Source organism: Ovis aries, chromosome 5 (genome assembly GCF_016772045.2).
Source record: "Ovis aries strain OAR_USU_Benz2616 breed Rambouillet chromosome 5, ARS-UI_Ramb_v3.0, whole genome shotgun sequence".
NCBI lineage: Eukaryota > Metazoa > Chordata > Mammalia > Artiodactyla > Bovidae > Ovis > Ovis aries.
Genome location: NC_056058.1, coordinates 91406681 through 91432016, shown reverse-complemented (window position 1 = coordinate 91432016; position 25336 = coordinate 91406681). Strand labels below are relative to the sequence as shown.

Genomic DNA, 25336 nt, shown 5'->3' with positions numbered 1-25336 from the left:
CTAGTGGTGAAAAACCTCCCTGCCAAGGCAGGAGACATAAGCAACATGGGTTCCATCCCTGGGTGGGGAAGATCCCCTGGGGGAGGGCGTGGCAACCCACTCCAGTGTTCTTGCCTAGAGAATCCCATGGATAGAGGCACCCAGGGGGCTACACTCCATAGGGTCACAAAGAGTCAGACATGACTGAAGTGACTTTGCACCCACACATGCACAAACCATGCCATACTACTCTACGTATAGCAGGAAAATAGGATGTATAGAAAAACAGGTATTGAAAGGGTATATAAACTCTACATTAGAGAACTTTTACTTTACATCTTTGTATTATAGGATTGTGATTGATTTTAATTTTTATCTATGCATTTTCCAAATTTCCTATAATGAAAGCAGCGTAATTTTATTAAGGTAAAAATAAATATTTAAAGGAAAGAGAAGCCTCATCTTTTGGAGTTCTTTGATCCACATGTATTACCCTAGAGCCCCTGTACAGAGGATTTCTAGCTCTGGGCACTTCCTTTACTCCAGCATCCTGTGTCTGGCTGTCCATATTTCTTGAGCTAGCCACCATATTACTGGAAATCTAGCGTGATGTCCTCAACGGATCCTTCTTTTCACTCTTTCCTTGTCTTCTCAGCATGGTGTCTTTTCTACTAGGAGCACACCAGACATCTCTGTCCTTCACCTCTCCCAGAGCTTGCTCAAACTCATGTCCCTTGAATCAGTGATGCAATTCAGCCATCTCATCCTTTGTCGCCCCCTTCTCCTCTTGCCCTCCATCTTTCCCAGGATCAGGGTCTTTTCCAATGAATCGGCTCTTCCCATCAGATGGCCAAAGTATAGGAGCTTCAGCATCAGTTCTTCCAATGAGTATTCAGGACTGATTTCCTTTAGGATTAACTGGTTTGATCTCCTTGCTGTCTAAAAGACTCTCAAGAATCTTCTCTAGCACCACAGTTTGAAAGCATCAGTTCTTCGGCGCTCAGCCTTCTTTATGGTCCAACTCTCACATCCATACATGACTACTGGAAAAGCCATAGCCTTGACTCTATGGATCTTTGTCAGCAAAGTGATGTCTCTGCTTTTTAACACACTATCTAGATTCCATAACTTTTCTTCCAAAGAGCTAGCATTTTTTAATTTTATGGCTGTGGTCCATTGAGCTGTTGCCTGTTCCTAGTGTATTATCATCTTCAATTGATTCATCCCCATAGTTCTTTTAGATCCAGTCAGTCTTTCTCTCCAACACATCAGAACAACCTTGGTCCATTATTACTATGGACTATTTTTACTATTATTTAATATATTTTATATACCATTCTCGGAGAAGGAAATGGCAACCCACTCCAGTATTCTTGCCTGGAGAATCCCACGGACGAGGAGCCTGGCGGGCTACAGTCCATGGGGTCACAAACAGTCGGACCCGACTGAGTGACTAACAGCAACAACAGAAATACCATTCTACTGCTCAAGAAGAGCCACTGCCTGGCTGGTTTCCCACACCGCCTGGCTGGTTTCCTAGGGCGCCCAACACTCTTCTCTGCTCTAGTTCTCAGTCTCTTGTCTTTAAGACATAGTTATTCTACAGTTTTTGCTTTTACTTATTGCCTGTCCTTAGCTTTCAGTCTTTTTTAAATCTCATTTTCTCTCCTGAAATGCCTTTGGTTCTCCCTTTTGCCTTTTTTAATTCCCCACACAAGTACAGTATGAGCCCCGCTACCCTGACTTCCTGACAGTTATTCTCTCTAACCTTCCTATACAGTCTACTTAGGAAGACCTGATCCACGGGATTTATGATCCAACGTGTTCAGAGCAGTGGTGCAGTCAGAGGAAGCCAGGATAGCAATAAAAGTAATTTCAAAATAACTCATCTTATTGATTTGCATCTGTCAAGCATTGCAGTGGGAATTCCTAGGCCACCATCATGTGACCTTAAAATTTTCACCTTTCCATTTCCTCACATATATCAGCTGTTTCTGTGTTTTTACCCCGCAAATTAGGCTCCAAACTCCTTCCCTCACTTTAGCAACTAAAATGAACTGTTCAGGAAACACGTATGGGTTAAATAGTGAAAAACTGAAAATAGGTTGTGATTTTTTTTTTGAAAGGATGAGGCTGAGACAAAATATTTAATTATGATGCATCTTAGGAATTTAATCACCTATTTGCTTATTTATTTACAGCTTTGCATTGTTTCAGAAAGATTTAAGTTGACTTTTAACAATATTAAGTATATTAAGATAATGAATTAAAAGTAAGTGAGAAGGAAGAAGCAGAGCAAGGAGGACATAAGATTGAGACTTACAACAAGAGTTACAGATGCATAAATAGCTGTATGCATCATAAATCTGTCTATAGGATTTCTAGAGAAAGCCTATGAAGTATATAAATTGGTAAAAATAGAATTGTTCGTGTTCTTCTAGAACTCCTGAAATAGTTTAGAAGAGTTTACTTTAGGGAAAGTATATGTATTTTCAAGGCAATAAGTAAAATGTACTGTATTCATTATCCCTAGCAGTAGTAGGCTAGCAATGTGAGTTGATTTAGAAAGGGCAATCAGTTTCATACTAGATTAAACTAAGGCACGTGGGGAATATATTAATCTCAGGATTGATAACTACGATGGCATATTGTGCATTCATATAAATGTTCAAGAAAAAACATTATCTTAGTCAATTATACCGTTGTTGCAGTATAATGTTTTTTATTTATTTTCCCAACTTTCATCATCTTGTGGTTCTTTAAATATTTCCAAATACTTTTCAGGTCTTCCTTAGCTAAGTAGGTCATAACCATACACTGAATCCAAGTAGCATAATCAGTGTGAGTAAATAGTCCATTCATTTTACACTGCGCATTTTCTTTTATGATGACAACATGATGTTTTGATTCATGGCCAGTCCATTCTGAGCTGTAGATATTTCTTTCTACTATGCTTTGTTTTCATTATGGTTTTACTCAATGTAATCCTGTTTTGGATTCATATCCTTTTTTTTCCCACTGCTTAAATATTAAGCTACCTTTAGCTTCATTATACTATATGCTATGTGAGTCTTTTCCTTTGTGCAATTTACCAAGATATATTCATTTCATCCTTTCAATAAATGCATTTTAAAATTTTTCTCCAAGCAAGGCATGTGCTAGGTGTTAGAGGAAAAAGATGGGCAATAAAATTTCTGTCTCCTTCGCAGGTTCATCTGCTTTGGCCTGGCCATTAAATATTGAGCATCTTTAGTATTCTATCATAGAACCTTTTCTAGGTGATGTCACACATGCCTCTGGTTTCATGTACTTTAATTGCCCCCAAATCCATATCTCTAGTTTTAACCTCTCCTAGGACTAGAGACCTACTAACTCATGTGTGTGACTCATACATGAATGTCTTCTTCAGATTTATACCCAGTGAACACAGACAGACCTCAAGCTCAATATGACCATATTTGAACTTAGGAAACTCCCCTCCCAACTGATCGTCTTTTATTTTATTTCCATTTTGATTTATTGTACCTGCACGTGGTTGTGTAGAGGCTTCCCAGGTGGCCCTAGTGGTAAAGAAGCCACCTGCTAATGCAGGAGACATAAGAGATATGGGTTTGATCCCTGGGTCAGGAAGAAGATCCCCTGTGGAGGACTCCACAGGGCAGCCAACTCCAATATTCTTGCCTGAAGAATCCCATGGACAGAGGAGCCTGGTGAGCTACAGTCCATGGGGTTGCAAAGTGTCAGACATGACTGATGCATTTTAGCACACGTGCACACACATGGTTGTGTAAGCCAGAGACCAGGCGGCATTCTGAACACTTCTCTCCTTTTCTCCAAGAGACCCAGTTCATGCTAAGTCTAGTTAATTTCAGCTCCTAATACCTGCTATCCATAGTGCCGCCCTTGCCGTAGTGCTTTGTCTCTTTCCTGACTGTTGCAATGACACCTCTGTTTCCTCCTATGTATGCGTTGACTTCCATTTCTAATATTCTCCAAACTACAGCCAGAGACTTCTCAAATCCAAAGCTATTTTCAAAACTAAATTTTATCATCTCACACTTAACTGTTCACTACCTTCTGTGAATTCCTCTTTATCCTTCAACATGCACGCAAAATTTACCATGGCCTGAAAAACCTACATAGATGTGGCTCACCCATCTTTGCAACCTTTTCTCCTACCACACTAGCCTGTGATTTTTGCTTTTCACTCATTGGCCTTTTTTACACTTCCTTGCCACAAAATATTCCTTTTTGCCACAGGATCTTTGCACATGCCTTACCTTACCCTGAGAGTTTCCCTGGTGGCTCAGAGGTTAAAGCGTCTGCCTGAAATGAGGGAGACCTGGGTTTAATCCCTGGGTTGGGAAGCTCCCCTGGAGAAGGAAATGGCAACCCACTCCAGTATTCTTGCCTGGAGAATCCCATGGACAGAGGAGCCTAGTAGGCTACAGTCCACGGGGTCACAAAGAGTAGGACACGAATGAGTGACTTCAGTTTCACTTTCACTTTACCTTACCCTGAAAGGCTTTCTTCTTCTTTCACTTAGTTAATGTCAATGTAATTTCATATCTCAGCTCCGGCATGACTTCTGCAGGGAAGCTTTTCATCAACCCCAAAGACTAGTTTACTTCTTACTACATCTTCTAATAGCATCATGTGCTTTTCCTTGAGTTTTCATAGTTGTAATTTCATCTTTATTTGTATGACCATTTAAACTATATATGTATTCCGCACTAAATTCTGTAAAAATAGTGACTGTTTTTTACTTAGTGTTGTGTCTCCGTCGTCTTGCACCTAGAAATCAGCCAGCAAATATTAGTTTACTGAATAAGTGGATTAAGGAACAAATGAGTTATTGTAGTATTGTTTCAGATAGTACCACTTTAAATGGTACATTTAACTCTTCAAATATTTGATCTGAGTGGTAAAGCTCAGTGATGGGAAAAAAGCTCTATTGAGGAGGTGGCTTCTAGTAACCTCAGGAGTGAACATCTGGGGAGGAGGACAAAAGAGAACTTTGGTCTCCCAGCAGCTGCCATCAGGCTGTTCCATAGCACTGAAGAAAGAGGCTTAGAGAACTTGTACTCTGATGAGATGCCAAGCTTTGACAAAGAGCCAACAGTCAGGGGAGAAGTAATGAGAGATTTTTGAACACCAAAGCTCTTACATGGCTGTTCCAGGGTGTGGATGGACAAGCAGCTGGATCTTTGAAAAGATTTTCAGAGAAAAAGCCATGTTTGTGGAGCAGTTATTACAAGAAGTGAACGTGTCAGATGAGCTGGGTACTTGACGAAGCTAGATATTTCTTCATATCTTTCCTTTTCTATTGTGGCTTGAATGTATTATATAAAAAAGAATATAGCAATGGAGCCAGCAATGAGAGGATAAAAGACAACTATAGGTTTTCAGATGAGTCAGACAGGTTTGCAGACTTGTATAGTTTTGTAATTTGGGGAAGTTAAATAGCTTGTATCTTTGTGAGGAAGTTGAGACATAAATACAATCTGATCATATCGATCCACTTGAAAACAGGGTGCAATACCATGGTCTACTCCTCAGATCTTGCAACATCTTCTTCCCTTAGCTTCTGAGATGGTCCCATGACAGAGTCATGAGGATTTAATTAGCTAGATGCCTACATGGCACCCACCACGTAAGTGCTTACTTAACAGTCATTCAGGGCTGCTGTGTTAGGAAAGAACCACGTTTCAGAAAGTGGCAGATCTTATCAGTTTTCCAAACATGTTAAAAAGCCAACTCGAAGTGTGATAAAGTGGAAAGATTATTGAAGTACTTTCTCGTGGGGTCTCATGTCAGAAGAGACCTTTCTTGAACTCCTCTAATAAGGTCTTTATTATCTGGTAGACAAGGACCAGTAATAGTTAAAGGACCCCAGAGAGATAACTTCTGGTCCTCTAAAGGGTGGCTGAAGGAGTCAGTAGGACCCAGTATCTTAGTGCCCCAGGTGCTAGACTAGCACTTCTGCGGGAGTCCAGAAGTAATCGTTGGCATGAAGTATTGTTTTTAAAATTAAAATTAGATTCTCACAGGTTTTTTAGAAATAAGATACACTAACTTGTGTAACTCTAAAGTGTGGAGCTGGGGCTATGAATTTGGGGCACTAATATATCTTCGGATGATTTTTTGAGAAATAGGGTCATCCCAAGTGAAAAAGTTTAGTTTACTGAAATCAAGAAATAATTTAGGTCCTCACAGGTCGAACACTTGTTCTTTAAGTTGTGTACCCATTATTGTAGATATCGTCAACTCTGAAAAAATGAGACTCTCTAAGAGTATCCATCTACCTCAGTGGACGAAGTTATTAAAAATCAAAGCAAATCCTATATATAAATGTGCAGGTGAAGCCTGTCTTATTTCTACTTATTGAATCATCTGTAACTATAAAGGTCATAGAGACTTGGCTATACCCATTATATAGATTAAAATGTATGCAAGCATTTTCAATGTTACAAGTACATATAATTTGTACATTCTTGATTAAAATGATGCTGCAAATATTCTGGATTTTTTTTATCTCCTCAAGCTCTTTTCCTAGGTACTAAAGAGAAAGATGATAGAACTGCTCTAAATATTTGTCTTATTTTCCTAGAACGATTTGGAAGGATTAGTTTTGGAAAGGCAAAAGTAGAATGGTAATACAGCTTTTCCTTCTCTGCTTTCATTTTCCTACTTTAGGGCTTTTACTCTCGGTTTCTCTTTAGTTATGCCCTTGCCTTTGTTCTCTGAATCATTTAACTTATGGTCTCTGGTATAAATTTGACCCAGTAATCCATGACAGGAACCATCTGGTCAAAATCAGTCCCTAGATACCTTAAATAACATGGCTCCAATTTGGGAATCAGCCTTGAGACCACAAACCTGAGTTTGGGTCAAAAACTTGGTATCCTCAATCAAGGAAGTTGAATAGAGCCAAACGTCCTCAAGGCTGAAAATTACCATGTACCCACCAAATATCAACCAGGTTGAGTGAAAGAAACACAGAATAGTGGAATAGCCATGGATTTTAAAGTCAGAAAAACCTGGGTTCAAAGTCTGGTTGTCATGTTTATTGGCTAAATGATCTTACTCTATTTTCTCAGTATTCCTGAAACAAAGACAGATAAATCCTAAGTGTCTCCATGCATGTCTTATTTCCCGTTGTTCAGTCTCTCAGTCGTGTCCGACTCTGCAATCCAATGGACTGCAGCACGCCAGGCCTCCCTTTCCTTCACTAGCTCCCAGAGTTTGCTCAAGCTCATGTTCATTGAGGATAATGCATCTAACCATCTCATCCTCTGTCGCCCCCTTCTCCTCTTGCCCGCAATCAATCCCAACATCAGTGTCTTTTCTGGTGAGTCAGCTCTTCACATCAGGTGGCTAAAGTATTGGAGCTTCAGCTTCCCTATTAGTCCTTCCAATGAATATTCAGGACTGATTTACTAAGTAAAATCAGTCGACTGATTTACTAACTAAAGCAAATCAGTTAATTAGGATTAACTGTTTTGATCTCCTTGCTGTCCAAGGGACACTCAAGAGTCTGCTCCAGCACCACAGTTTGAAAGCATCAATTCTTTAGCGCTCAGCCTTCTTTATGGTCCAACTCTTAATGTCTGTACATGACTCCTGATGTCTTATTTTACATTTCCCCAAGAAGCAGTCCTCGAGAGAATAGTTTATTTTCTAAGTGGAGAAACACTTGATGGGAGTAGATGAGACAAAGAAAGACAGCAGATAAACAGCAGTGTAATCATAGGAGTAACTAAAATTTAAACCTTCTGGGGAAAGTCTTGGAGCCAGTGTGAAAGGCATCTCACAGAGTTATTCTGCCAAAGGAACGAAGATGCTGAGAAATTTATTAGAAACTTTCATCAGTTATTGGCTGAAGGCTACTCCGGAGGTGTTAATTTGCTGGTACTTCCAACCTGCCTTGTTGGAAGGTAGAGAAATGCAGATTTTGACAGCATAAGGCAGGTCAGTGTCAACTGAGTGGTAAGGGCAAGAGGACGTGGGGACACTGACATTTGGGCTAACCCTTGTACCACTGAAATCCACTACTTGTTACTTAAGTTCTCTGGACTTTATTGTTGATTCTTCAAGGTGTGATGGCTGGTGGGAAAACAAACAAACAAACAAACACGACAACAGTTTTATTATGCTTGAGTTAATGGCACAAACTAGCATATCCCTGGCCGTCATTGTTCCTGAGCCTGCAAGTTCTCATCATTCCTCTACCACTTGTTCTGGCTTCCCCTCCCCCTCAGTCACCTGGTGAGTGTGTTGCTTACCTTGCACAGACATTGAGACCCTCCTTGAGACGCTGAACCGTGACTGCCATTCCCTGATCAGAATGTGGTTACTTCGGCCACCTACTTACGCTTGTTAGTAGTCATGAGAGCATCATTTCTTGACTCTTTGGTGAATCCCTTGACATACAAATATACTCCTCCCTGCTCCCCATGTGCGGTAGCGACTCTAACTCCTCAGTGATAATCAGAGTTATCACCCTTACTGGTAGAGTGGCTCCTTTCTTTGCCTGCTAGACTACTGGCATGGGAATTCAAAAATAACTGGATGGTGGCAGGTATAACATTACATTTAGTAGAATTTTTCATGGTCCCCTGGTAGAGGTTGCATTCCCCAACTCACTCCACCATAGACACCAGGATCTCCACTTCCCCAGACACTGTGGGGAGTTACCAGAGTGGAAAACATAAATTCCCAGTGGATAATCAGGAGCTCTGGTGAGAAGGTGGCTTCTAGTATCCTTCAGAAAGAACTCTCACCCATGGCTCCTGGATTTATGTAGTTTATCTCTTAGGGACGTGGGAACCATATAATGGCTGTTCATTTAAAGTAAATATCTAGTCTTGAAAAACAGCACCCAACATCGCTTGGTTTTGTCCCAAGCTGTGTGTTTCAGAGTCCTTTCCAATGTTCCCCTATTCTGACAGCTTCTGCATATTTTGTGTGTAGTAGCGGCAGTGACCCCCTAGGTCATGTGACCTGAACAGTGAGGCTAATTGTATTGTAGTCTGACTTTACTGCAGAGTCTTTTCTTACCCTGTGCTCCATGCACAATGTGGTTGAAAGTCAAGCTATTGTTCACTTATAGGTCTAGCATTTTTAAACTTTAGACTGCAGTGTGAACACATGCTAAAAAGTTGCAGAAACTGCAGATGAACTACTTGATGTGCTAGGCTTAGTTGCTCAGTCATGTCCAACCCTTTGCGACACCATGGACTGTAACCCTCCAGGCTCCCCTGTCCATGGGGCTTCTCCAGGCAGGAATACTGGAGTGGGTTGCCGTGCCTGCCTCTAGGGGATCTTCCCAACCCAGGGATCGAACTCAGGTCTCCCACAATGCAGGCAGATTCTTTACCATCTGAGCCACCAGGGAAGCCCAAGAATACTGTAGTTGGTAGCCTATCCCTGCTCCAAACTACTTGATACATTTTCATAAAGTAAACACACCTAAATACAACCAAGATTTTTCACAATGATTCCATAATAATAATTTGTTAGTTTCATAAACAGGTAATTTTTGAGCCCCTTTATTGCCTGGATTTGAAAGAGTTCTTAGGCCTCTTCATGCCCAGAAATGCAGCACTGTATGAGTATAAGCCTGATATAACCCAGCCATAAATTTGTCCTGTCTGCTAATATAGGATTTATGAGTTCGAGTACATTTATCAATTCTGTTCTCTTCTTTGTATTATAGTGCAATTCAACATGTACGTACTTGATACATATATAAAAAAATTCCTTTTTGTCATTTTCTGTGAGGCTCATCTCACTTTCACAGCTCCACCAGCTCAAAGGATGAGGGAGCATATGCTTCTCCATATGCCCAGTGCAGCTCCTCAATGCATTTATTACCCGGAGCTCAGTGACTGAGGAATGTTTGTAATCTTTTATTTTTTTCTTATAGTGAGTCACTCTACTGTACATTTCAAAATCTGTGATAAGTGCAAAGATCCAAGAACTGAGGTACATTTCAACAAACAGCTTCCCATCTGGTAAACGAGAGGTTTTATTTATAACCAGGTATTCGGATACCGCTGTATGAAATGACATTCAAATTATCTTGCCTTATTCTGTGTCTGAAAGGCCTGAGCAAAAACATAACCCTTCCTCCAGTTCATTCTCCATAGTGCAGCCAGGTCAGGAATCTTGTCTGCCTTAAAATGCTTTAACAGGTCCGAAGTCTCCACCTTGGCTTCTTCATGAGCTGGCCCCTGTCTCCTTCTTCAAATTGTCTCTCAACTATCCCCTTCCTTTCCTAAACTCCATCGGACTGGATATTCCGGTTCATTGAATGTATCCTTCAAGTCAGCACTCAGCTCAAGCGAAACAGATAGGTAGGAAACAGATAGGTAGGAAATGTTCAAAAACTAAGTAAATATTAATACGCAACTTACAATTAGCTGCTTTTCATCTACCAAGCAAGTTTCTTGAAGTCAGCACTTGGGGTTTAGGATGGAAACAGGGACAGCCATTGGGAGGATATGCTTCCATATTTCATTCGAAGGGGCTCACCAAGTGGATTCTTCCTTTGGAATGACTGCGAGAACCAGACCAACCTGGGAACACCCAAAGGAATTCAGAGCTGCTGAACTGACAGATGTGCTTCCCCTGGTCTGAGAGCTAACTAACTCCCTGCTTTTCTCTTTATCACCCATCCAGGGCACAGGTTTTCCTAGCTAATACTGCCTCACCAGTTACTGGGGAGTTTCTCTGGTTTGAGTTAATGTTATCAGAGTCTCACAGGGGAAGCCTGAGCTGGTCCAAAGCTCAGGTGATTTTGTGCATCGTAAGGTTGTGAGATGTTGCAAATGCCCAGCCGAGTCAAGGGGGAGATGTTTTGAAATTTCATTTTATGTCTTTAAATGCTCTCACTTTTGTTTAAACAAGCATTTTGGCAATGCATCCTCTTTTTTTTTTTTTTAAGGGTTTGTCTATTTATGAGCAGATGAGTCAATCAGCTAACATTTACAGAGCCCTTAAACATGCTTAGTTCTTTGGTAGGAGCTTTGGGATATAAACTAAGTGTGCCCATGAGGCTTGAATCTGAGTGGAGAGATAAAGCTTTTATTGATGGAATAATAAAGTGCTAAAATCTGTATACCCTGCTACCCAAGCTCCAAAAAGCACTGCCTTCCACAGTGGTTCTCAAACCCTGGTGTGCATCAGCATCTCGTGGAGAGGGCTTGTTAAAGCACAGACTGGGGCCCATTCCCAGAATTTCTCATGGGATAAGACCTGGGAAATTGCATTTTTCACAGGTTCCCAGGTGTGGCTGATATTGTTGGTCCAGGGCCCAGGCTTTGGAAAACTTTGGTCTAGACCATGTGGATGGGCCACCGCGTGGTACATTTCATCTTGAAATGATGCCACAAATCATCTCTCTCTCAGCGATTTCCTCTGCTCTGCTTTCTTCCCCCGAAAGCATACATGTGGTTTTCCCAGTCAACCTTGACATTGCTCTTTCCTTCCCGCTGCCACCCTCCTTATTCCCACCATCCTTATGGCCACAGTCAGATTGAGTTTGGTCACTTCCTGCACTTTGTTGTTGTTCAGTTGATAAGTCATGTCCGACTCTTTTGCGACCGCACGGAGCCCACCAGGCTCCTCCGTCCATGGCATTTCCCAGGCACGAATACTGGAGTGGATAAGCTGATCTGAGATGCTGTGACCTTTAGCCAATCAAAACCTTGAGACTTTAGAAGGAAAAAGTGAATAATGTTACCAGGTTTTAGTTTCTACCTCATTTCCTTATCTCCAGATTCATTGGTAAACTAATGTGGTGATTTGGGGGACCTGATTTTAATTTTCTATTCACTGCAGATGGTAGTTTCCCAAGTAGAAACTTATCTGCTTTGGAACTACTTCTCTTTGATACACTGATTACCCAGGGGACATTCGCTGGTGATCCAGTGGTTACGACTTCACCTTCCTGTGCAGCAGTTGCAGGTTTGATCCCTGGTGGAGGAGCTAAGATCCCACATGCCTTACCGCCACAACACTGAAACGTAAAACAGAAGCAACATTGTAATAATTCAATAAAGACCTTAATAATGGTCCACCTCGGAAAAAAAACTTAAAAAAAAAAGACCAACTGATTACCCAAGTAGATAGCAGTGTGACTCTTAAGAGTTGTTCTGATAATTGCCTGTTGATTTATGGCTTTTACATATTAAAAAATTAAATTATGGTTGATCTCTGACAGAAGCTTTGAATTCCTTTCATTTTATCAGCAATCATAGTACATGGCAAATTAGCAGCTAAAACATACTGTAACATCTTTCCGTGAATAGTGAAAGAAGTTCATAGCACATAGTAGGCACGCATGTATTTGTCAAATGAACAAATAAATGCGCTCAAAAATGCATAAATCATTTTTATTTTGCTCCATGAAACTAAAACATAGTTCTGTGAAATGTAGGCATGGTTATTTTGTATCAGTTTTAAAATTGGCAGGCTACCAAATGTTAATTTGCTTTTAGCTAGTAGAGATTAAATGTAATTCCTTCCCTGAGCAACCCTGAAGTAAGCAAGCATGAAAGCATTTTCACAGTAATCTGGGAGGAATTGACATTTAAAGGAGTTAGCATTACATCTGTACTTGAAAGCTATTAATTTCATAGATAAATTAACTTCATTACTTCATCTTTATCTTGCATTTTGAAAGGACTCCATCAGCTGGACGACTGACAGCCGAGGGTCAACTGAAACTGCTCTTATCCCAGCCAGGTTGTAATTGGAACCTGCTTCTGGAAACCCTACTGCATCACGATGGTCTTTTACTAAGAATCTTGCTAAAGAGCTCAAGTGAGTATTTGTAGTTTTGAGAATGTCCTGAAAAACCTCAGTCATTGTTCAAGCTGAATGGAATGTTCCTTCCTACTTGAATGTTGGCAGGGGAGTGATACCAACTGTGTTATACCAATAGTCAGTGGGGTTAGCAGCAGGAAAAATACTGAATCACTTTATAAACCTATCGGAAAGGTTTTCTTTCAGGGATAGTCTGAATGAGGGAAAACAATATTTTCATATGAAACTTCTATCATAACTATCATAATATAAGAGATATGTCAATATTTGGGGTTTGAAATGCCTAAGAACATATTATGGGAACACAGTTATATGTCCAAAACAGAAGTCTCAGTTAGACCTGAGAGAGAGAGATTAAGATTGTTTTTGACCCACATTAAGCACTTCAGTGGATCATGAAAAATGCTTATGGAACTTATGAGCAAGCAAGTGTGGCTTGCCTCCACGTCCACTGGGGCGTGGAGAAGTAGTCGTGAGAAAATTACGAATGGAGATTGAGGAGTAATGGAGGCCCATGCTTCTCTTAATTAGACTTTCTTTTCTCCCCTGTAAGCACTATTTTAGAAGATGGTAAGCAATGTTATGCCAATCTAACATTATGTCCTACTGTTCTCCTGCTACATCTATAGAGTTTTCTAGCATCTTTACACACCCCTATGCATTCCTTCTGGTCTGTACTACACAGATAGCCAGATTCATTTTATCAGTCATTAGTTTCAGTATAGTCTTCCCTATTCAAAATATTTTTTTCTCTAGTCCCCTATCACAGGAACAAATCCCTAAGCTTTGGCCATTCAAATATGATCCCAGACTAGTTTTGTAACCCATTTCCCCACTGTTCCCTTGTGTGTGCGTGTGCCATTGTGTGTGGACAATTCCAGCCATTGTCCACAAAAGCCCACGTGCATGCTTCTTCTAGGCTTCCCTGGTGGTTCTGGTAAGGAATCTGCCTGCCGTGCAAGAGACCACCTGCGATGTAGGAGGTGCAGGTTGGATCCCTGGTTCTGGAAGGTCCCCTGGAGAAGGGAATGGCAGCTCACTCCAATATTCTTGCCGGGAGAATCCCATGGACAGAGGAGCCTGGAGGGCTACAGTCCATGGGGTCGCAAGAGTCCGGCATGACTTAGTGACTAAATCACCACCACCACCACATGTTCCTTCCACACTTTGCTCACCCATTTTTCCAGCTTGAAAGACCCACCTAGCCTCCACCAGTGGACAAGGGTGCCAAGTGGTGGGTAACCTGGGATTCTGCTAAGCTCTAGATCTCTGAACACTGTCTCACACTGATCTCTCCCTCCCTTGAACTTCACAGCGTCTGTTATGGTGACTACTGCTCGTCACTTAGTCTGCCTTACATTGTTATTATATACGTATGTTAATAAAGCAAAAGCTACAAGGCCCTACCGGCCTGTTGTATACAAAACGAGATTCACAGCATCCCCTTCCAGACTGTTCCAGTCATTTATGGAGTATTTGCTTTCTCAGATTTGCCCACAACCAGTTCCCCATAGTTTTCTCTTCTGCTCGCCTTGAGGTTTGTTCCCCAAAAACCACATAGGGGAGGTGCCCTACTGCTGAGCCCTCTGCTTCTCTCCTGATGCTCCCAAATCCAGAAATCTTGTGGTGCCAAAGGGCACTATGAGTCCTCCAGCCTCACCATGTTCCAAGCAGAGGTTTGGAGATTACCTCTCCTCCAACCTTGAATCTGACTTCACTCTCTGAGCCCCTGAGCAGTTCTGTGTGGGCCTTAAGTTTCACAAAGCTCAACGGAAAGCAGGATCTTTAGCTTCAATATCTTAAACTCCACTCTCCTAAAGGGAAAACAGGTGCTAGGGGAATTAATAGCCAACATATATTGTTCACTTGTTAGCTGTCAGGCAGTCTGCAAGGCACCTCACATTTACTATCTAATTTGACTCTTAAAACCCTATAAAGTAAGTATAATTATTTTCATCATGTTAAAAATAGCATTAGAGTTTAAGATACTGTTATTTGCCAAGAGACACATGTAGCTGAGAAATGGTGGGTAACCTGGGATTCTGAACCCAACCCGGCACTTTCTTTCCCCTACAATGCTATACAAATATTCTTGTGGATTAAATCCTAGAGTGGGCCACGGGTATCTGGAAGAACTGTAATCTGTCTAGTCTCCGGTTGAATCAAGCAGGACACCCCAGTGCCCATGCATGTAACTGCTTTTGCCAGCCAGGTAGTCAGTGGTGATCACAGATTTTTATTTTTATATTTTCCTCAAGATAGCATGGTGCTTTTTATGGAAAAAGTGCAGTGATTGCTCAGCGATCAGTTGGGATATAAAATGGAGTTTCATTTAAACTTTATAACCTGAACTCTCAGGTCAGGTGCCTGCTCAACATGGACAGTATCTGACATGGCTGGAGAGCTACTCTAATGTTAGTGTGATCGTTGAGGCTCATGAACATGCTCCTAGAAGAGAAATAGTCTCCTTTTAATAGGGTCATATAGTTTAGCCTAGAAAAACAATTGTGATGAAACACTGGGCTATTCTAATACAGCCACTAAGTACAGGGATAGCAATTGTGGTTAAATGAATAACCAAGTTTTCTAGCAAAAGAGTTCTACATTTATATTACATCTACCTTTTGTATATATAACATGATATTGATTTTGAGGGACTTAAAAGTTATCAAAATGGTACCGTACTGTAGCTCCTTCAGTTCTGGTTCTTATGGAGTGCAGAAGTGTATTTACCCAGCCTGCTAAAATATCTTACCAGTTTTGGCAAAGGTTGTTATGTTTGATTTTAGCTGCTTTGGTATTGTCTTGTATTAATTTTATTAGCTACTTCATTAGCGTAAGGATGAAGTGACAGAATTTACTGATCAGTTGATTGACTGACTTATTAAACTCCATTAGAAACCTTGTCACTTTAACTTAGAAATAATATGCTCAGGGAATCTTATTAACTAGACTAAAGTCAAAATTATTATGCACCTAAAAATACATATGTAATATTTTTTCAGAGATTTTTCTCTTCATTCAATACCATTTGGTAATTTAGAAGTTAGATCACATCTTTAGGAAAGCAAAATTTTAGAGTGAAATGTTCTGATTAGGTGCTTCAAGCAGCATAACTATTGGCCTGTTTATGGGAGACTTTTCTTTATGAATAGTCCCTTTTTAGTCTAATTGATAAAATTTCACTCTTGTTAATTTGGCTCAGGAATAAGAATGGAGATTATAAATACACATTTTTATTGTATGTATTTTAAAAACAAGGTCCTCTTCATCCAATAAGCAATCATTAAATTCTGTTAGGTAAAGTACTTTTTTTTGATAGACAACCATATATTATAAACATTAAAATATAAGGGGTTTATGTCTGTAGCTTTAGATCTTGCTCTGTGAAACTGAGCAAGTGGTGGATGTGACAGGTGATGGAAGTAAAGTCCGATGCTGTAAATAACAATATTACCTTCCTAGGCAACTGGAATGTGAGGTCCATGAATCAGGGTAAATTGGAAGTGGTCAAACAGCAGATGGCAAGAGGGAACATTGACATTTTAGGAATCAGTGAACTACAATGGACCGGAATGGGCGAATTTAATTCAGAACCATTGATCTCCTGCTGTGCACAAGAATCCCTTAGAAGAAATGGAATAGCCCTCACAGTCAACAGAAGAGTCCAAAACACAGTACTTGGGGGCAATACTAAAAATGACAAAATGGTCTCTGTTTGTTTCCAATGCAAACCATTCATATAACAGTAATTCAAGTCTATGCCCAAACCACTAATGCTGAAAAACTGAAGTTGAACAGTTCTGTGAAGACCTATAAGACCTTCTAGAACTAATGCCCAAAAAAGATGTCCTTTTAATCAGAGGTGACTTGAATGAAAAAGTAGGAAATCAAAAGTAGGGAAAACCACTAGATGATTCAGGTATGACCCAAATCAAATCCCTTATGATTGTACAGTAGAAATGACAAATAGATTCAATGGATTAGATCTGATAGACAGAGTGCCTGAAGAACAATGGACCGAGGTTCATAACGTTGTACAGGAAGCAGTGATCAAAACCATCAACAAGAAGAAATGCAAAAAGGCGAAATGATTGTCTGATGAAGCCTTACAAATAGCTGAGAAAAGAAGAGAAGCGAAAGGTAAAGGAGAAAAGGAAAGATATAAGCATCTGAATGCAGAGTTCCAAAGACTAGCAAGGAGAAATAAGAAAGCCTTCCTAACTGATCAGTGCAAAGAAATAGAGGAAAATAATAGAATGGGAAAGACTAGAGATTTCTTCAAGATATTTAGATACCAAGTGAACATTTCATGCAAAGATGGGCATGAATGCTGTGGACCTAACAAAAGGAAAAGATATTAAGAAAAGGTGGCAAGAATACACAGAACTATACAAAAAAGATCTTCATGACCCAGATAACCACAATGGTGTGATCAGTCACTAGAGCCAGACATGCTGGAATGCTAAGTAAAGTGGGCCATAGAAAGCATCACTATGAACAAAGCTAGTGGAGGTGATGGAATTGCAGCTGAGCTATTTCAGATCCTAAAAGATGATGCTGTGAAAGTGCTGCACTCAATATGACAGCAAATTTGGAAAACTCAGCAGTGGCCACAGGACTGGAAAGGTCAGTTTTCATTCCAATCCCAAAGAAAGGCAATGCCAAAAATGTTCAAACTACCGCACAATTGCACTCATCTCACACACTAGTAAAGTAATGCTCAAAATTCTCCAAGCTAGGCTTCAACAGTATGTGAACCAAGAACTTCTAGCTGATCAAGCTGGATTTAGAAGAGGCAGAGGAACCAGAGATCAAATTGCCAGCATCCACTGGATCACTGAAAAAAAGCAAGAGAGTTCCAGAAAAACATCTACTTCAGCTTTATTGACTATGCTAAAGCCTTTGTGTGGATCACAACAAACTGTGGAAAAATTCTTCAAGATATGGAAATACCAGACCTTCTGACCTTCCTCCTGAGAAATCTATATGCAGGTCAAGAGGCAACAGTTAGAACTGGACATGGAACTACAGACTGGTTCCAAATTGGGAAAGGAGTACATCAGGCTATATATTGTCACCCTGTTTGTTTAACTTATATGCAGGGTACAGCATGCGAAAGGCCTGGCTGGATGAAACAAAAGCTGGAATCAAGATTCCAGGGAGAAATATCAATAACCTCATATATGTAGATGACACCACCCTAATGGAAGAAAGTGAAGAGGAACTAAAAACCCTCTTGATGAAAGTGAAAGAGGAGTGTGAAAAAGTTTATTTAAAATTCAACATTCAGAAAGCTAAAACTATGGTATCTGTCTCATCACTTCATGGCAAATTGATGGGGAAACAATGGAAGCAGTGACATACTTTATTTTCTTGGGTTCCAAAATTACTGCAGCCATGAAACTTAAAGATGCTTGCTCCTTGGAAGATAAGCTATGACCTACCTAGAGAGCATATTAAAAAGCAGAGTCATTACTTTGAAACAAGGGCTGTATAGTCAAAGCTATGGTTTTTCCAGTAGTCATGTATGGATGTGAGTTGGATTATAAAAAATGCTGAGCACCAAAGAATTGATGCTTTTGTACTGCGGTGTTAGAAAAGACTCTTGAGAGTCCCTTGGACAGCAAGGAGATCAAACCAGTCCATCCTAAAGGAAATCAGTTTTGAATATTCATTGGGAAGACTGATGCTGAAGCTGAAACCCCAATACTTTGGCCACCTGATGGGAAGAGCTGACTTGTTGAAAAGGCCCTGATGCTGGGAAAGATTGAAGATGGGAGGAGGAGGGGACAACAGAGGATGAGATGGTTGGATGGCATCACCAACTCAATGCACTTGAGTTTGAGCAAGCCCCGGGAGTTAGTGATGGACAGGGAAGCATGGTGTGCTGCAGTCAATGGGGTCACAAAGAGTCGAACACAGCGGAACCACTGAACTGAACTATGAAAATGATTTATCAGAATTTCTATTATTTTAAAAAGAATTGGCAGAGTATATACAGACATAACTTTTTTAAAATATAAATTTATTTATTTTAATTGGAGGCTAATTACTTTACAATATTGTGTTGGTTTTGCCATACATCAACATGAATCCGCCACAGGTGTACATGTGGTCCCCCTCCTGTAGCCCACTTCCATCTCCCTTCCCATGCCATCCCTCAGGGGCGAGAAATAACTTTTTTGTAATATGAGATACAACTCCCTGAGTGTCAGAAAATAGCAAAATTTAATAACTAAATATATAGTAAACTTTTAATTTATAATATGTGCTTCATAGGCTGCAAGCTTCTAGGAAACTTGGCTAAGGTTCAGTGGACTTCAGAAGGTAATGTGTGTTAGTTTTATTTTTAAGATGGGGTATTCTAAATGTGAAGGAAGAAACCTCTCAACTACTAATGTTTACAGAAGATTTTAAATTTATAAGACATTATTTTGGATTATTGATGTTAAAACCCCAAGGCAGTTGTTTTGGCATTACATCACTGAGGCCACATGGCCTTAACTAGTGTCTGACTTGTGACATCAAAGAAACAAATATCTGGCAATTTCCCAGTTGTTAGCAGTTGGCCTTTTTCTGCTAGTGACATTTGAATGAAGTGTGACTAACCCTCTTTCCTTTGCCCCTTGCCCCAGGAATGATCCTCAGTGAAATTTCTTGGCTTCTGGTGATTTTCAGTTGTAATATAACAACCACAACAAACTAGCAAATACATAATTTTTAACATGTTCCAGACATTGCCTCTAAGTACTTTAAATGTGTTCAATCACTGAACCCTCAAAACAACTCTGTGTGGCAGGTACAATTATCTCCATTTTATAGAGGCAGAAAGTGAGACAGAGATATCAAGTTGTTTGCCCAAGTCACACATCTTGTAATTGGCAAAGCAGGATTTGAGGCAAAGCTGATGTTCAGAGACTGCGCTTTCACCCGTCGCACTGCAGGGCATCGCAGCAGAGCCACAGAAAGCTCACAAAATTGCAGAGAGGCCCAGTTCGTGAAAGCTATCAGGAACCTCTGTGGTGGATAATGTTGGTAGTACATTCTGTACTTTTCAACCATGTAACACAGTGCCTAAAGGGAATCAAGAAACAGGTCTACAGAAAATTCTAGATAAATCCCTGCTACCACTACAAAGGGTTGGTTAACTTAAAATGAATGAAAGTGTTGGTCGCTCAATCGTTTTCTACTCTTTGTGACTCCATGGACTGCAGTCCATGACTATTGCCAGATTCCTCTGTCCATGGAATTATCAAGGCAGAAATACAGGAGTGTGTACACAGAAGCACTATACAAAAATGATCTTCATGACCCAGATAACCATGATGGTGTGATCACTCAACTAGAGTTAGACATCCTGGAATGTGAAGTCAAGTGGGCCTTAGGAAGCATCACTACGAACAAAGCTAGTGAAGGTGATAGAATTCCAGATGAGCTATTTCAGATCCTAAAAGATGATGCTGTGAAAGTGCTGCACTCAATATGCCAGCATTTGGAAGACTCAGCAGTGGCCACAGGACTGGAAAAGGTCAGTTTTCATTCCAATCCCAGGAAGGCAATGCCAAAGAATGTTCAAACTACCACACAATTGCACTCATCTCACACGCTGGCAAAGTAATGCTCAAAATTCTCCAAACCAGGCTTCAAAAATATGTGAGTTGTGAACTTCTAGATGTTTAAGGTGGATTTAGAAAAGGCAGAGGAACCAGAGATCAAATTGCCACCATCCGTTGGATCACCAAAAAAGCAAGAGAATTCCAGAAAAGCATCTACTTCTGCTTTGATGACTGCACCAAAGCCTTTGACTGTGTGGATCACAACAAACTGTGGAAAATTTTTCAAAAGATGGGAATACCAGACCATCCTCCTGAGAAATCGTTCTGCAGGTCCAGAAGAAACAGTAAGAACTGGACATGGAACAACAGACTAGTTCCAAAATGGGGAAGGAGTACATCAAGGCTGTCTATTGTCACCCTGCTTATTTAACTTCTATGCAGAGTAGATCATGAGAAACGCTGGGCTGGAAGAAGCACAAGCTGGAATCAGGGTTGCCGGGAGAAGTATCAATCACCTCAGATATGCAGATGACACCACCCTTATGGCAGAAAGTGAAAAGGAACTAAAGAGCCTCTTGATGAAAGTGAAAGAGGAGCATGAAAAAGTTGTCGTAAAACTCAACATTCAGAAAATGAAGATCGTGGCATCTGGTCCCATCACTTCATGGGAAATAGATGGGGAAACAGTGGAAACAGTGACAGAGTTTATTTTCATGGGCTCCAAAATCACTGCAGATGGGGACTGCCCCCATGAAATTAAAAGACGCTTGCTCCTTGGAAGAAGAGCTATGAAAAACACGTAGACAACATATTAAAAAACCAGAGACATTACTTTGTCAACAAAGGTCTGTCTAGTCAAAGCTATGGTTTTTCTAGTAGTCACGTATGGATGTGAGAGTTGGAGTATAAAGAAAGCTGAGCACCGAAGAATTGATGCTTTTAAACTGTGGTGTTGGAGAACTCTTGAGAGTCCCTTGGACAGCAAGGAGATAAAGCAGTCCACCCTAAGGGAAATCAGTCTTGAATATTCATTGGAAGCTGAAGCTGAAACTCCAATACTTTAGATGTTGAAGCTGAAGGTTCAATACTTTGGCCACCTGATGTGAAGAACTGACTCATTGGAATAGACACTGATACTGGGAAAGATTGATGGCAGGAGAAGAAGAAAAGTATGAGATGGTTGGATGGCATTACCAATTTGATGTACATGAGTTGAGCAAGCTCCCAGAGTTGGTGATGGACAGGGAAGCCTGGCATGTTACAGTCCATGGGTTGCAAAGAGTCAGACACGTTGAGCAATTGAACTGGGCCATTCTCTTCTCCTGGGGGTCTTCTCAACCTAGAAATCAAACTAAGGTCTCCCGCATTGCAGGTGGGTTCTTTATCATCTGAGCCACCTGGGAAGCCACATCAACTCAAATTCTCTATATTCTTGGTCTTTTGGATAAAAAGGAATATTATGGCAGAGGCTTTGTGTTTTATTGTACAGCATGTGTGTGTGTGTGTTTCACTTTATGTGTGACTAAAATTTCATTTTATAGCTGTCGTGGAAAGAAGTAACCAAAACTAAAATGCTCCCTCTTGGTACCCTTAGCACTCCTAACTTCAATGTCCTTGGCTACTTTTGCTAGTGACAATGTCTGTATTCTCACTTTTTCTTTTTTTTTCTCTTATTTTATTTTTAATATAAATTTATTTATTTTAATTGGAGGCTAATTACTTTACAATATTGTATTGGTTTTGCCATACATCAACATGAATCCGCCACGAGTATACATGTGTTCCCCATCCTGAACCCCCCTCCCACCTCCCTCCCCGTACCATCCCTTTGGGTCATCCCAGTGCACCAGCCTTGAACATCCTGTATCATACATTGAACCTGGACTGGTGATTCGTTTCATATATGATATTATACATGTTTCAATGCCATTCTCCCAAATCATCCCACCCTCACCCTGTCCCAGAGTCCAAAATACTGTCCTATACATCTGTGTCTCTTTTGCTGTCTCGTATACAGGGCTATCATTACCATCTTTCTAAATTCCATATATATGTGTTAGTATACTGTATTGATGTTTTCCTTTTTGGCTTACTTCACTCTGTATAATAGGCTCCAGTTTCATCCACCTCATTAGAACTGATTCAAATGTATTCTTTTTAATGGCTGAGTAATACTCCATTATGTATATGTACCACAGCTTTCTTATCCACTCATCTGCTGATGGACATCTAGGTTGCTTCCATGTCCTGGCTATTGTAAACAGGGCTGTGATGAACATTGGGGTCCACGTGTCTCTTTCATTTCTGGTTTCCTTGGTGTGTATGCCCAGCAGTGGGATTGCTGGGTCATAAGGCAGTTCTATTTCCAGTTTTTTAAGGAATCTCCTCACTGTTCTCCATAGTGGCTGTACTAGTATGCATTCCCACCAACAGTGTAAGAGGGTTCCCTTTACTCCACACCATCTCCAGCATTTATTGCTTGTAGACTTTTGGATCACAGCCATTCTGACTGGCATGAAAGGGTACCTCATTGTGGTTTTGATTTGCATTTCTCTGATAATGAGTGATGTTGAGCATCTTTTCATGTGTTTGTTAGCCATCTGTATGTCTTCTTTGGAGAAATGTCTATTTAGTTCTTTGGCCCATTTTTTGATTGGGTCGTTTACTCTTCTGGAATTGAGCTGCAAGAGTTGCTTGTATATTTTTGAGATTAGTTGTTTGTCAGTTGCTTCTTTTGCTATTATTTTCTCCCATTCTGAAGGATGTCTTTTCACCTTGCTTATAGTTTCCTTTGTTGTGCAGAAGCTTTTAATTTTGATTAGGTCCCATTTGTTTATTTTTGCTTTTATTTCCAGTATTCTGGGAGGTGGATCATAGAGGATCCTGCTGTGATTTATGTCGGAGAGTGTTTTGCCTATGTTCTCCTCTAGGAGTTTTATAGTTTCTGGTCTTACGTTTAGATCTTTAACCCATTTTGAGTTTATTTTTGTGTATGATGTTAGAAAGTGTTCTAGTTTCATTCTTTTACAAGTGGTTGACCAGTTTTCCCAGCACCATTTCTTAAAGAGATTGTCTTTTCTCCATTGTATATCCTTGCCTCCTTTGTTAAAGATAAGGTGTCCATAGGCATATGGATTTATCTCTGGGCTTTCTATTTTGTTCCATTGATCTATATTTCTGTCTTTTTCAATATTTTTTTTCTGTCCTTGATTTGTACCATATTCTTACTTAGAACAGTGGAGTTATATTTGTATTTTTTGCCTTAGTCTTTCCAACCAAGCCTCCTGTCCACCAATGATGACAGACTAGCCTAGAATATCAGTGGTCTCTATAGAATTATTCAGCTCCCAGAGACAGTTATCATCTAGGGTCTGTGCTGAGTCTGCATGACGGTAGGGTGACTGTAGGGCATGATAACATAAAGCAAGGCTTCTGAACTTTGCAGTGCGGGTAGCTGTTTAAAACTGCAGGTTTTCATTTTAGGTCTTGTTGGGGGTGCGGGGTACCTGAAATTCTGCTTTTCTAACAAGTTGCCAGGTAACGCTGCACTTGATGCTGCTGGTGGCTGGACCACCTTTTGAGAAGCAACACCATCATATAAGGTTTCTATTGCTACAGTTGGCAAAAAATTTGGGTATGTGATTTATCTTTCCAATGTATTGTGTTTTTAAAGAGACATAATTTACTTATGATTATTTATAATCCATTTTATCAGAACATTCACAGTAGTCACAAAGCTTCTTCTTATTTGAATACAGGTCTGATTATGTCACTTTTCTGCTAAAAACCTTTAGTTACTGCCCACTAATTATAGAGGTGTTTGTAAATGATGTTGCTGCTGCTGCTGCTAAGTCACTTCAGTTCAATTTAGTTCGGTTCATTCGCTCAGTCATGTCCAACTCTTTGCGACCCATGCATCACAGCATACCAGGCCTCCCTGTCCATCACCATCTCCAGGAGTTCACTCAAACTTAAGTCCATCGAGTCAGTGATGCCATCCAGCTATCTCATCCTCTGTCATCCCCTTTTCCTCCTGCCCCCAATCCCTCCCAGCATCAGAGTCTTTTCCAATGAGTCAGCTCTTCGCATGAGGCTGCCAAAGTACTGGAGTTTCAGCTTTAGCATCATTCTTTCCAAAGAACACCCAGGGCTGATCTCCTTTAGAAGGGACTGGTTGGATCTCCTTGCAGTCCAAGGGACTCTCAAGAGCCTTGTCCAACACCACAGTTCAAAAGCATCAATTCTTCGGCTCTCAGCTTTCTTCACAGTCCAACTCTCACATCCATACATGACCACTGGAAAAACCATAGCCTTGATTAGACGGGCCTTTGTTGGCAAAGTAATGTCTCTGCTTCTCAATATGCCATCTAGGTTGGTCATAACTTCCCTTCCAAGTAGCAAGCGTCTTTTAATTTCATGGCTGCAGTCACCATCTGCAGTGATTTTGGAGCCCCCAAAAATAAAGTCTGACACTATTTCCACTGTTTCCCCATCTATTTCCCATGAAGTGATGGGACCAGATGCCATGATCTTCATTTTCTGAATGTTGAGCTTTAAGCCAACCTTTTCACTCTCCTCTTTCACTTTCATCAAGAGGCTTTTTAGTTCCTCTTCATTTTCTGCCATAAGGGTGGTATCATCTGCATATCTGAAGTTATTGATATTTCTCCCGGCAATCTTGATTCCAGCTTGTGCTTCTTCCAGCCCAGTGTTTCTCGTGATGTACTCTGCATATAAGTTAAATAAGTAGGGTGACAATATACAGCCTTGACGTACTCCTTTTCCTATTTGGAACCAGTTCCATGTCCAGTTCTAACTGTTGCTTCCTGACCTGCATATAGGTTTCTCAAGAGGCAGGTCAGGTGGTCTGTATTCCCATCTCTTTCAGAATTTTCCACAGTTTTTTGTGATCCACACAGTCAAAGGCTTTGGCATAGTCAATAAAGCCGAAGTAGATGTTTTTCTGG

At 40.5% G+C, this 25336-nt stretch overlaps 1 protein-coding gene across 8 annotated transcripts in view; it reads left to right on the top strand.

Annotated features, from left to right (window-relative positions):
* KIAA0825 (KIAA0825 ortholog) overlaps window positions 1-25336 on the top strand; it is a 400677-nt gene that overhangs the window by 122560 nt on the left and 252781 nt on the right. For all 8 annotated transcript variants that reach the window (XM_012178948.4, XM_060416005.1, XM_060416009.1 and 5 more), the window contains one exon: window positions 12668-12807. In XM_012178948.4, the coding sequence (XP_012034338.3) occupies window positions 12668-12807 (140 nt within the window). The remainder of the gene's footprint in view (window positions 1-12667; window positions 12808-25336) is intronic.